Genomic DNA, 13,204 nt, shown 5'->3' with positions numbered 1-13,204 from the left:
TTTAGGGGGAACAACTGTTTGATAATTAGGTTTTTAACTCTGAATTAATTTACAGATACAATATTTGAACTTCTAATAAGAATGTCAGAAGCATCGTCAGGCTGTTCGTATTCCTAGTGTTATTACTGCTAATTAACACACAACGATTGGACGCTACTGTAGTAGGTAACCGATGGCAACCATGGCGAGATTAAGTTCGTTATTAGGGATACAAAGGGTAAGTGTAGAGTTGTTAGGTCAGGGAATTTGGGAGAGAGGTCTGTTAAACTAGGTTACATCCTGCTCCCTAGACCTGCTCTACAGCAGTGGTTCCCTACAGCCTAACCCCTGCTGGGGGTCCTGGAGGACCGGAGTTAGGCTGTTGGGGTCCTGGAGGTCTGGAGTAGGGAACCACTGTTGGGGGTCCTGGAGGACTGGAGTAGGGAACCTGTGTTGGGGTCCTGGAGGACTGGAGTAGGGAACCACTGTTGGGGGTACTGGAGGTCTGGAGTAGGGAACCTGTGTTGGGGGTACTGGAGGACTGGAGGGGAACTGGGGGGTCCTGGAGGACTGGAGGGGAACCACTGTTGGGGGTCCTGGAGGACTGGAGTAGGGAACCTGTGTTGGGGTCCTGGAGGACTGGGGGGTCCTGGAGGACTGGAGGGAACCACTGTTGGGGGTCCTGGAGGACTGGGGGGTCCTGGAGGACTGGAGGGAACCACTGTTGGGGGTCCTGGAGGGAGTAGGGAACCACTGTTGGGGGTCCTGGAGGACTGGAGTAGGGAACCTGTGTTGGGGGTCCTGGAGGACTGGAGTAGGGAACCACTGTTGGGGGTCCTGGAGGACTGGAGTAGGGAACCACTGTTGGGGGTCCTGGAGGACTGGAGTAGGGAACCTGTGTTGGGGTCCTGGAGGACTGGAGTAGGGAACCACTGTTGGGGGTCCTGGAGGACTGGAGTAGGGAACCACTGTTGGGGGTCCTGGAGGACTGGAGTAGGGAACCTGTGTTGGGGGTCCTGGAGGACTGGAGTAGGGAACCACTGTTGGGGGTCCTGGAGGACTGGAGTAGGGAACCTGTGTTGGGGGTCCTGGAGGACTGGAGTAGGGAACCACTGTTGGGGGTCCTGGAGGTCTGGAGTAGGGAACCTGTGTTGGGGTCGTGGAGGACTGGAGTAGGGAACCACTGCTATAGACAAACGGCAATGAATCTGATTTTTAGGGATAGGGACCTTGACCACCTCTTATCCTTCGTGAATGATGATCCTCTGGAACACATTTGAGATGAGACGATATTGTACCTAACAATGAATTGTGAGTAGTGATAAAACCAATGTGTCAGCTGGTAATGTGTTAAAGGTGCTACCAACACAACTACAGCATGGAGATACACTGATCAGAGATACACACGCCAGTCTCACCACACCTTGTGTCAGTCAGAGCTGTATTCATACTGCACCACACCTTGTTGTGTGATTGGCTCTAATCAAATCAAACTTTATTTAAAGGGGCTTTTGATCTTTGTCAGAAAATATTTGTTTATTAAAAAAGTTTATGGAATTGGAGAGAACAAAAGAAGTGTTTTTACACATGAATAACCTATTATTATTATTATTGTTGTTGTTGTTGTGATCATTAATAATGCGATCTATTCTTGTTATTGTTAATAGCAGTATCAACGTTAATATTAGTAATATTATTTTTTATATTATTTATATCTATGTCATTATCATTATGTTATATTCTGTCATTAATTCTATTGGACCGTCCACCTTACGAAATACACATGACCTACGGTAGAGTGAGAGAGATGATTTCCCTGTCAGGTAGCCTGTTCTCTCTCTCTCTCAGACTCCACCCCATTGTTATTTCAAGCAAATACCGTTCATTTCCGAGAAAGCAGTCTTTCGAAAAGTATCTCACACCTACCTGAGTGAGAAACTCAACAACCAATATCGATTAAACTGATTCAAAAATTTATTATTTTATTTTCCCGAACAGAATTAGTTAAAACGAGAAATAGACAAACACACAGAGCTCTCGGTTAGAATACTTGTAACTTTTATATTCAATTTTCCTGGGACTGGCAACTAGATTGTACATCCAACAGTCACAACCGATTTTCGAAATGAGTATCGTGGCTCAAGACCATGTATTTTTGTCCGCTTTGCAGCCCAAAACCGCCGTCAGCACTTACGCGGTCCCGTCCGAGATCCAGCTCGGAGGGAATGGGGCCATCCTGTCGGATGAGATGACCCGGGGAAAACGGGTCCAGCAGCAGGTTGCTATGCGGCTCGCAGAGAAATCTTCCACACTTCCGAGACAGAACGGCTCAGCCTCACACTATACCTCCTCAGGTAGGACCGAACTCGTCGCCTATGGTGACGTGACACTCAAATGTACAGCAGGCTACTGATTTGATACATAGGCAAACTATTGACTTGACAATGAAATGTGTTTAGCCGAAGTGTATATAGAGTGTATCTAGTATATTTAGTGTATCTCTACCATATGCCAATAGGGTTCAGATCCAGACCCGTTAAACGCGCATAAATGGAACGTTATTTCACGTTTTATGTACTTTTTTTCTAATACTTTATTCGTGCCATGGAATGTATGCATGAAATATAGCATGCTATTCACCAGCTAACTATTCGTTTGTAGTGGAGATGAAGGTGTGGCGCAGGTGTGTGTCTAGGATTGTGTAGGAGGTGTGTCTACATATAGATAAACCATATTCTGTCCTTGATTTAATTCCCTAATAATTACATCACCTCGAGGGAGGAAACCATGAATAAGGTCTTGCGAACCTACCAGTTCTGAGTGGGAAAAATCATCTACTTCATTTCGTTTTTTTTGTGTATTTTTTTTGCAAATAACACCATTTTCTATCCACTGTGATAGAAAGGTTAATGAGTCATCCATTTGGATAAGAGGATTGTAAATATAAATTACAACTGTTTTAGATCCCTGGAAAGAAGTCATGATGGGGCAGGTTATTAAAAACAATTACAATTTCCCAATGGCACCATAGACATAGCAACATAATGCAACATTTAAATGGCATGTCAAGACATAGCATATCAGACAGATGCAACATAAGAACCCAAAGTGTTCCTGACAAAATTGCCAGCATTAAGGGTCAAAAAGCGAACGTTGCCAATCACCTCACATGTAGCCTATTAGACAACGATGGGAACTCAGACCCCAACGTAGCAGTTTAAACCCGGGGTGTGCCAGTTCACCAACTGAACCTTGCCAGTGGGCTTCACAGCATTTGTAAAAATACAGGGTCGTCATAGAACTATTGGTCGCAGTTGAACTTGACTGATGGCAGTGTAGGATGAGACATTTATTTATCTCACAATATATTTAGTTGCAGAAGGCTGTACAAACCTGTTTTTAAACTGGTTCATAAATACTTTCCTAGACCTTGTGGATAATCTGCCATATGTCTGAGTTTTCTGTTTAACTAAAATATTGAAACAGGAGAATATGCATATATTTAAATCTTGAATCAAGACATCACTAATGTATTGCACAAGATTTTCCCAACTCAAGAGCTTTGAGTTGTTGACTAAGGAAAACACTGATGATGGCTATTGGGCTTCCTAAAAGCCTATTGAGAGCCTATTTGTGTTTGACTGAATAGGTTTTAATTTGTACAGCAAGCTTGGGCCCAACTAGTCAGACTTGGTTCAGTTATGTTAAGTGGGACTTGGTTCATAGATTTGAAGTCCAGACTTGGTACCTCAGTCAAACTTGGTATAAATCAGAAATTAGCTCACTCAGATTGAATTTAGTTATTTGAATTACAGACTTTTTCAGTCATGCTTTTTAAAAGAGTTCAGTTGGAATCTTTGATGCCAGACTTAAAATCGTTCCACCTGACTTCTCCCCTCCCTCAGACTTGTTGTTGTAAGACTAACACTCAGACTTTTCATCCACTGTGATAGAAAGGTTAATTTGTCATCCATTTGGTAAGAGGATTGTAAATATCTGTCTGACTGTTTTAGATTTAGAGGAGATAAATGTGAAAGAAGTCATATGGCATGAAAACTTTGAAGCATATTGGATACCTAGTCTTATCCCACGGTGTAATGACATTTCCTCTGTCTTCTTCCAAGTCTGTCTGTCTGTCTGTCAGTCTGACTGTCTGTCTGTCTGTGGTCTGTTGTCCATGTCTGTTATTTTTCTGTCTGTCTGTCTGTCACACATGAACAACTGACTACAAAAAAACAAGAAATGTGAAAACTGAAAACTTCCTATCTGGTGACTTGTTCACAGACTGTATCAGCTGAAACACCGTGTGAAACATGACTAATGTTTAGGTCTACCTGTGTCAGACTTGATTCTCAATCAGAGACAACTAATGACACCTGCCTCTGATTGAGAACCATGTTTAGGCCAAACATAGAAATACCCAAACCTAGAAAACAAACATAGACTGTTTAGTGTCAACTCACGTACTGACCATACTAACTAAATGCTGAAGACAGGACTAATGTTTAGTGTCAGACCTGTGTCACACCGTGTGAAGTTTATGACTAATGCGGTGTCCGTAATGCAGCATTTAAATGGCATGTCCATTTAACTTGTATCGCTAGTTACATATCTGGAGCCATGACTAATGTTTGGTGTCCACAGTGTTCCTGAGAGACTAATGCCAGCATTAGTGGGTCAAGACATGACTAATGTTTGAATCACGGGGACCTGTAGCCTATTAGAATCACCGATGGGAACTCATGACTAATGTTTAGTGTCCGGTCCTGGTGTGCAGTTCACCATGACTGAACCGTTGTCAGTGTCCGGTAACTGTGTCTCCTAGTCGATTGTGCTGAAAATGACAGGGTCTTCATGTCCTATTGGTCGTCTATTGAACTTGACTATGGCAACTTTCAGGATGAATATTTATTTATTCACCAATATATTTAGTTGTGTACAAGGCTGTCCAAACCTGTTTTTAATGGTTCATAAATACTTTCCTATCCCTAAATAATCTACAATATCAGATTTTTTTTAATTATCTACCAATTGGTGCTGAAACAGAGATGAATATGCATATATTTAAATTATTTTGTTTCTCTGATCACTAATGTTCTGAACCCGTTTCCTCGTTATATTCTAGTCAATGTATTTGAGTCTGTTGACAAAATCAAAACACTGGGGATGGCTTAAGATAAATATACTGAAAAGCCTATTGTACCTCAGAGTATCTGTGTTTGACTTTCCATACCGGCTTGGTTCAGACCATGGGGTGTTGTGGTGTTGTCAGACTTGGCCTCAGTCAGGGGTGGTTCAGTCAGACTTGGTTCAGTTAGACAGTTCAGTCAGACTTGTTCAGTGTTGTCAGCAGGGCCCAGGTCTGTCTGAGTCTTAATCAGCTTTAGAGAGGAGAGGGTTTAATGGATACGTAGTTAATGAGAGGTAGCGAGAACAGGTTTGTGTGATACTTGGATACCTAGTCTTATCAGGGTAATGACATATCAATCTGTCTGTCTGTCTGTCTGTCTGTCTGTCTGTCTGTCTGTCTGTCTGTCTGTCTGTCTGTCTGTCTGTCTGTCTGTCTGTCTGTCTGTCTGTCTGTCTGTCTGTCTGTCTGTCTGTCTGTCTGTCTGTCAACACATAGCATGCTGGGTGTAACTATGTTTCTCTATTCTGACACTTCCTATCGGTTGACTTGTTCACATGACTGTATTAGCTGAGTCGACCGTGCTGAAGACATGACTAATGTTTAGTGTCCGGTACCTGTGTCGTCTAGTCGACCGTGCTGAAGACATGACTAATGTTTAGTGTCCGGTACCTGTGTCGTCTAGTCGACCGTGCTGAAGACATGACTAATGTTTAGTGTCCGGTACCTGTGTCGTCTGCAGAATGACATGGGAGCAGAAACAGGATATGTTGCATAGCAGGGCCCCCCCCATGGGGTCCTTGGGAAATATCCAGGCAACTGTTCTCTGACTATTACCATGCTGTAATTTAGGGTATGACCAGCTTGGTGCATCATACCTCTCTACTCACACAGTGAAACTGGTCCGTTATATCCCGGGGCAGACAGAGACACACCGGAGGAAGAGAGCGACAGTCAACATGACTTCTTCTGTCTGGGACAACGCTGTGCAAACTGAGTGGGTTTTGTCTCAGCCATCGTGGTGTTGTCAGCAGGGCAGGGCCTGGACCATGGGGTGTTGTGGTGTTGTCAGCAGGGCCTCAGCCATGGGGTGTTGTGGTGTTGTCAGCAGGGCAGGGCCTGGACCATGGGGTGTTGTGGTGTTGTCAGCAGGGTCTGGGCCATGTGGTGTTGTGGTGTTGTCAGCAGGGCCTGGGCCATGGGGTGTTGTGGTGTTGTCAGCAGAGCCTGGACCATGGGGTGTTGTGGTGTTGTCAGCAGGGCCTCGGCCATGGGGTGTTGTGGTGTTGTCAGCAGGGCCTCAGACCATGGGGTGTTGTGGTGTTGTCAGCAGGGCCTGGACCATGGGGTGTTGTGGTGTTGTCAGCAGGGTCTGGACCATGGGGTGTTGTGGTGTTGTCAGCAGGGTCTGGACCATGGGGTGTTGTGGTGTTGTCAGCAGGGCCTCAGCCATGGGGTGTTGTGGTGTTGTCAGCAGGGCCTCAGCCATGTGGTGTTGTGGTGTTGTCAGCAGGGCCTGGACCATGGGGTGTTGTGGTGTTGTCAGCAGGGCCTGGCCATGGGGTGTTGTGGTGTTGTCAGCAGGGCCTGGACCATGGGGTGTTGTGGTGTTGTCAGCAGGGCCTGGACCATGGGGTGTTGTGGTGTTGTCAGCAGGGCCTGGACCATGGGGTGTTGTGGTGTTGTCAGCAGGGCCTGGACCATGGGGTGTTGTGGTGTTGTCAGCAGGGTCTGGACCATGGGGTGTTGTGGTGTTGTCAGCAGGGCAGGGCCTCAGCCATGGGTGTTGTGGTGTTGTCAGCAGGGCCTCAGACCATGGGGTGTTGTGGTGTTGTCAGCAGGGCCTGGCCATGGGGTGTTGTGGTGTTGTCAGCAGGGTCTGGACCATGGGGTGTTGTGGTGTTGTCAGCAGGGCCTGGAGCCATGGGGTGTTGTGGTGTTGTCAGCAGGGCCTCAGCCATGGGGTGTTGTGGTGTTGTCAGCAGGGTCTGGACCATGGGGTGTTGTGGTGTTGTCAGCAGGGCAGGGCTGGACCATGGGGTGTTGTGGTGTTGTCAGCAGGGCCATGTGGTGTTGTGGTGTTGTCAGCAGGGCAGGGCATGGGATGTTGTGGTGTTGTCAGCAGGGTCTGGACCATGGGGTGTTGTGGTGTTGTCAGCAGGGCCTGGCCATGGGGTGTTGTGGTGTTGTCAGCAGGGCCTGGGCCTCCATGGGGTGTTGTGGTGTTGTCAGCAGGGCCTGGACCATGGGGTGTTGTGGTGTTGTCAGCAGGGTCTGGACCATGGGGTGTTGTGGTGTTGTCAGCAGGGCCTGGACCATGGGGTGTTGTGGTGTTGTCAGCAGGGCCTGGACCATGGGTGTTGTGGTGTTGTCAGCAGAGCCTGGACCATGGGGTGTTGTGGTGTTGTCAGCAGGGCCTCAGACATGGGGTGTTGTGGTGTTGTCAGCAGGGTCTGGACCATGGGGTGTTGTGGTGTTGTCAGGTTGCAGGGCCTCAGCCATGGGGTGTTGTGGTGTTGTCAGCAGGGCAGGGCCTCGGCCATGGGGTGTTGTGGTGTTGTCAGCAGGGCCTCAGCCATGGGGTGTTGTGGTGTTGTCAGCAGGGCCTAGGGCCTGGACCATGGGGTGTTGTGGTGTTGTCAGCAGGGTCTGGACCATGGGGTGTTGTGGTGTTGTCAGCAGGGCCTGGACCATGGGGTGTTGTGGTGTTGTCAGCAGGGCCTCAGCCATGGGGTGTTGTGGTGTTGTCAGCAGGGCCTCAGCCATGTGGTGTTGTGGTGTTGTCAGCAGGGCCTGGACCATGGGGTGTTGTGGTGTTGTCAGCAGGGTCTGGACCATGGGGTGTTGTGGTGTTGTCAGCAGGGCCTGGGCCATGGGGTGTTGTGGTGTTGTCAGCAGGGCCTGGACCATGGGGTGTTGTGGTGTTGTCAGCAGGGTCTGGACCATGGGGTGTTGTGGTGTTGTCAGCAGGGCCTGGGCCATGGGGTGTTGTGGTGTTGTCAGCAGAGCCTGGACCATGGGGTGTTGTGGTGTTGTCAGCAGGGCGGGGCCTCAGCCATGGGGTGTTGTGGTGTTGTCAGCAGGGCCTCAGCCATGGGGTGTTGTGGTGTTGTCAGCAGGGCCTCAGCCATGGGGTGTTGTGGTGTTGTCAGCAGGGCCTGGACCATGGGGTGTTGTGGTGTTGTCAGCAGGGCCTGGACCATGGGGTGTTGTGGTGTTGTCAGCAGGGCCTGGACCATGGGGTGTTGTGGTGTTGTCAGCAGGGCCTGGGCCATGGGGTGTTGTGGTGTTGTCAGCAGGGCAGGGCCTCAGCCATGGGATGTTGTGGTGTTGTCAGCAGGGCAGGGCCTCAGCCATGGGGTGTTGTGGTGTTGTCAGCAGGGCCTCAGCCATGGGATGTTGTGGTGTTGTCAGCAGGGCAGGGCCTCAGCCATGGGGTGTTGTGGTGTTGTCAGCAGGGCAGGGCCTCAGCCATGGGGTGTTGTGGTGTTGTCAGCAGGGCCTCAGCCATGGGGTGTTGTGGTGTTGTCAGCAGGGCCTGGACCATGGGGTGTTGTGGTGTTGTCAGCAGGGCCTCAGCCATGGGGTGTTGTGGTGTTGTCAGCAAGGCAGGGCCTCAGCCATGGGGTGTTGTGGTGTTGTCAGCAGGGCCTCAGCCATGGGGTGTTGTGGTGTTGTCAGCAGGGCAGGGCCTCAGACATGGGGTGTTGTGGTGTTGTCAGCAGGGCAGGGCCTCAGCCATGGGGTGTTGTGGTGTTGTCAGCAGGGCCTCAGACATGGGGTGTTGTGGTGTTGTCAGCAGGGCCTCAGACATGGGGTGTTGTGGTGTTGTCAGCAGGGCCTCAGACATGGGGTGTTGTGGTGTTGTCAGCAGGGCAGGGCCTCAGACATGGGGTGTGTCTCTCAGACATGGGGTGTGTCTCTCTTTTCTTTCTACATTTCTCACCTCTCACTCTTTCCCTCTCTTTTTCTTACCTTATCCTTCACCAACCGGTTTGTTGCCTGAGGCTCTGACTCAGCTAAGCATGAAGCTCACACACCTCTACCTTCTGCCTACCTGCCTGGAGTCACACACACACACACACACACACACACACACACACACACACACACACACACACACACACACACACACACACACACACACACACACACACACACACACACACACACACACACACACACACACACACACACACACACACACACACACACACACACACACACACACAGACACACAGACAGACAGTCTCAGCGTTCTACTGGATATTAGCAGTGATACAAGGCTTCCATTCAGTATAAAATATTACATATGTGGTCTAGACCACAGTCTTGATGTCCCTGTAACCTGTTTCAGAGCCTGTTGGGAATTAACCTAAACCCCCTGTATTGGGGTGACAAGTGTTAGACAATGGACTAGTAACCGGAAGGTTTGAGTTCAAACCCCCCTGACAGGTACAAATTTCGTTCTGCCCCTGAACAGGCAGTTAACCCGCTGTTCCTAGCCTGTCATTGAAAATAAGAATGTATTAATGTATTCTTAACTGACTTGCCGAGTTAAATAAAGGTCAAATAAATAAATAAACAAGTACTTCAACACAGGGGATCAGTTCCTTTGAGGCTTGAGAGAGAGTATGACAGGGGCAACAGTCCCATTTCCTTTGTGTTAGGATATGACAGGGGCAACAGTCCCATTTCCTTTGTGTTAGGATATGACAGGGGCAACAGTCCCATTTCCTTTGTGTTAGGAGCAACAGGGCCAACAGTCCCATTTCCTTTGTGTTAGGATATGACAGGGGCAACAGTCCAATTTCCTTTGTGTTAGGATATGACAGGGGCAACAGTCCCATTTCCTTTGTGTTAGGATATGACAGGGGGCAACAGTCTCATTTCCTTTGTGTTAGGATATGACAGGGGCAACAGTCCCATTTCCTTTGTGTTAGGATATGACAGGGGCAACAGTCTCATTTCCTTTGTGTTAGGATATGACAGGGGCAACAGTCCCATTTCCTTTGTGTTAGGATATGACAGGGGCAACAGTCCCATTTATTTTGTGTTAGGATATGACAGGGGCAACAGTCCCATTTCCTTTGTGTTAGGATATGACAGGGGCAACAGTCCCATTTCCTTTGTGTTAGGATATGACAGGGGCAACAGTCCCATTTCCTTTGTGTTAGGATATGACAGGGGCAACAGTCCCATTTCCTTTGTGTTAGGATATGACAGGGGCAACAGTCCCATTTCCTTTGTGTTAGGATATGACAGGGGCAACAGTCCCATTTCCTTTGTGTTAGGATATGACAGGGGCAACAGTCCCATTTCCTTTGTGTTAGGATATGACAGGGGCAACAGTCCCATTTCCTTTGTGTTAGGATATGACAGGGGGCAACAGTCCCATTTCCTTTGTGTTAGGATATGACAGGGCCAACAGTCCCATTTCCTTTGTGTTAGGATATGACAGGGGCAACAGTCCCATTTCCTTTGTGTTAGGATATGACAGGGGCAACAGTCCCATTTCCTTTGTGTTAGGATATGACAGGGGCAACAGTCCCATTTCCTTTGTGTTAGGATATGACAGGGGCAACAGTCCCATTTCCTTTGTGTTAGGATATGACAGGGGCAACAGTCCCATTTCCTTTGTGTTAGGATATGACAGGGGCAACAGTCCCATTTCCTTTGTGTTAGGATATGACAGGGGCAACAGTCCCATTTCCTTTGTGTTAGGATATGACAGGGCAACAGTCCCATTTCCTTTGTGTTAGGATATGACAGGGGCAACAGTCCCATTTCCTTTGTGTTAGGATATGACAGGGGCAACAGTCCCATTTCCTTTGTGTTAGGATATGACAGGGGCAACAGTCCCATTTCCTTTGTGTTAGGATATGACAGGGGCAACAGTCCCATTTCCTTTGTGTTAGGATATGACAGGGGCAACAGTCCCATTTCCTTTGTGTTAGGATATGACAGGGGCAACAGTCCCATTTCCTTTGTGTTAGGATATGACAGGGGCAACAGTCCCATTTCCTTTGTGTTAGGATATGACAGGGGCAACAGTCCCATTTCCTTTGTGTTAGGATATGACAGGGGCAACAGTCCCATTTCCTTTGTGTTAGGATATGACAGGGGCAACAGTCCCATTTCCTTTGTGTTAGGATATGACAGGGCAACAGTCCCATTTCCTTTGTGTTAGGATATGACAGGGGCAACAGTCCCATTTCCTTTGTGTTAGGATATGACAGGGGCAACAGTCCCATTTCCTTTGTGTTAGGATATGACAGGGGCAACAGTCCCATTTCCTTTGTGTTAGGATATGACAGGGGCAACAGTCCCATTTCCTTTGTGTTAGGATATGACAGGGGCAACAGTCCCATTTCCTTTGTGTTAGGATATGACAGGGGCAACAGTCCCATTTCCTTTGTGTTAGGATATGACAGGGCAACAGTCCCATTTCCTTTGTGTTAGGATATGACAGGGGCAACAGTCCCATTTCCTTTGTGTTAGGATATGACAGGGGCAACAGTCCCATTTCCTTTGTGTTAGGATATGACAGGGGCAACAGTCCCATTTCCTTTGTGTTAGGATATGACAGGGCAACAGTCCCATTTCCTTTGTGTTAGGATATGACAGGGGCAACAGTCCCATTTCCTTTGTGTTAGGATATGACAGGGGCAACAGTCCCATTTCCTTTGTGTTAGGATATGACAGGGGCAACAGTCCCATTTCCTTTGTGTTAGTGATATGACAGGGGCAACAGTCCCATTTCCTTTGTGTTAGGATATGACAGGGGCAACAGTCCCATTTCCTTTGTGTTAGGATATGACAGGGGCAACAGTCCCATTTCCTTTGTGTTAGGATATGACAGGGGCAACAGTCCCATTTCCTTTGTGTTAGGATATGACAGGGGCAACAGTCCCATTTCCTTTGTGTTAGGATATGACAGGGGCAACAGTCCCATTTCCTTTGTGTTAGGATATGACAGGGCAACAGTCCCATTTCCTTTGTGTTAGGATATGACAGGGGCAACAGTCCCATTTCCTTTGTGTTAGGATATGACAGGGGCAACAGTCCCATTTCCTTTGTGTTAGGATATGACAGGGGCAACAGTCCCATTTCCTTTGTGTTAGGATATGACAGGGGCAACAGTCCCATTTCCTTTGTGTTAGGATATGACAGGGGCAACAGTCCCATTTCCTTTGTGTTAGGATATGACAGGGCAACAGTCCCATTTCCTTTGTGTTAGGATATGACAGGGGCAACAGTCCCATTTCCTTTGTGTTAGGATATGACAGGGCAACAGTCCCATTTCCTTTGTGTTAGGATATGACAGGGGCAACAGTCCCATTTCCTTTGTGTTAGGATATGACAGGGGCAACAGTCCCATTTCCTTTGTGTTAGGATATGACAGGGGCAACAGTCCCATTTCCTTTGTGTTAGGATATGACAGGGGCAACAGTCCCATTTCCTTTGTGTTAGGATATGACAGGGGCAACAGTCCCATTTCCTTTGTGTTAGGATATGACAGGGGCAACAGTCCCATTTCCTTTGTGTTAGGATATGACAGGGGCAACAGTCCCATTTCCTTTGTGTTAGGATATGACAGGGGCAACAGTCCCATTTCCTTTGTGTTAGGATATGACAGGGGCAACAGTCCCATTTCCTTTGTGTTAGGATATGACAGGGGCAACAGTCCCATTTCCTTTGTGTTAGGATATGACAGGGGCAACAGTCCCATTTCCTTTGTGTTAGGATATGACAGGGGCCAACAGTCCCATTTCCTTTGTGTTAGGATATGACAGGGGCCAACAGTCATTTCTGTGAGATCATTTCTGGTAAATGAAGGATCTGTCTGGACCAGTCTATGCTCATAGCTCGCCTATAATTTAAGCAGGTCATGTCACAGCATGTGAAACATTTAAATGTAACCAAATTGTCTCCTCTCTCTGCACACACTGGTTCTCACAAACGTATTACTCACAAACATATTCCTCAGTAACATATTCCTCACAAACATATTCCTCACAAACATATTCCTCACAAACATATTCCTCACAAACATATTCCTCAGTAACATATTCCTCAGTAACATATTCCTCACAA

General features: G+C 47.8%; 2 protein-coding genes across 3 annotated transcripts in view; both read left to right on the top strand.

Moving 5' to 3' along the window:
* The window catches only part of LOC118375579 (plakophilin-3-like), a 30,980-nt gene that overhangs the window by 205 nt on the left and 17,571 nt on the right, over window positions 1-13,204 (top strand). Inside the window, exon 2 of one of the 2 annotated variants that reach the window (XM_052466794.1) lies at window positions 2,150-2,333. In XM_052466794.1, coding sequence (XP_052322754.1) covers window positions 2,150-2,333 — 184 coding nt within the window. Of the gene's footprint in view, window positions 1-1,869; window positions 2,334-13,204 lie in introns of those variants that run through there. The other variant, XM_052466793.1, reaches the window with a different exon arrangement.
* Window positions 7,526-9,137, top strand: LOC127908417 (uncharacterized). The gene is made up of 2 exons (XM_052466777.1): window positions 7,526-7,590; window positions 7,751-9,137. Exon 2 carries the CDS (start codon window positions 8,165-8,167, stop codon window positions 9,119-9,121), a length of 957 nt encoding a protein of 318 aa, XP_052322737.1. The 5' UTR covers window positions 7,526-7,590; window positions 7,751-8,164; the 3' UTR covers window positions 9,122-9,137.

Source organism: Oncorhynchus keta, chromosome 17 (genome assembly GCF_023373465.1).
Source record: "Oncorhynchus keta strain PuntledgeMale-10-30-2019 chromosome 17, Oket_V2, whole genome shotgun sequence".
In the NCBI taxonomy this organism is placed as follows: Eukaryota; Metazoa; Chordata; class Actinopteri; order Salmoniformes; family Salmonidae; genus Oncorhynchus; species Oncorhynchus keta.
This window is presented reverse-complemented; position numbering and strand designations above follow the sequence as displayed.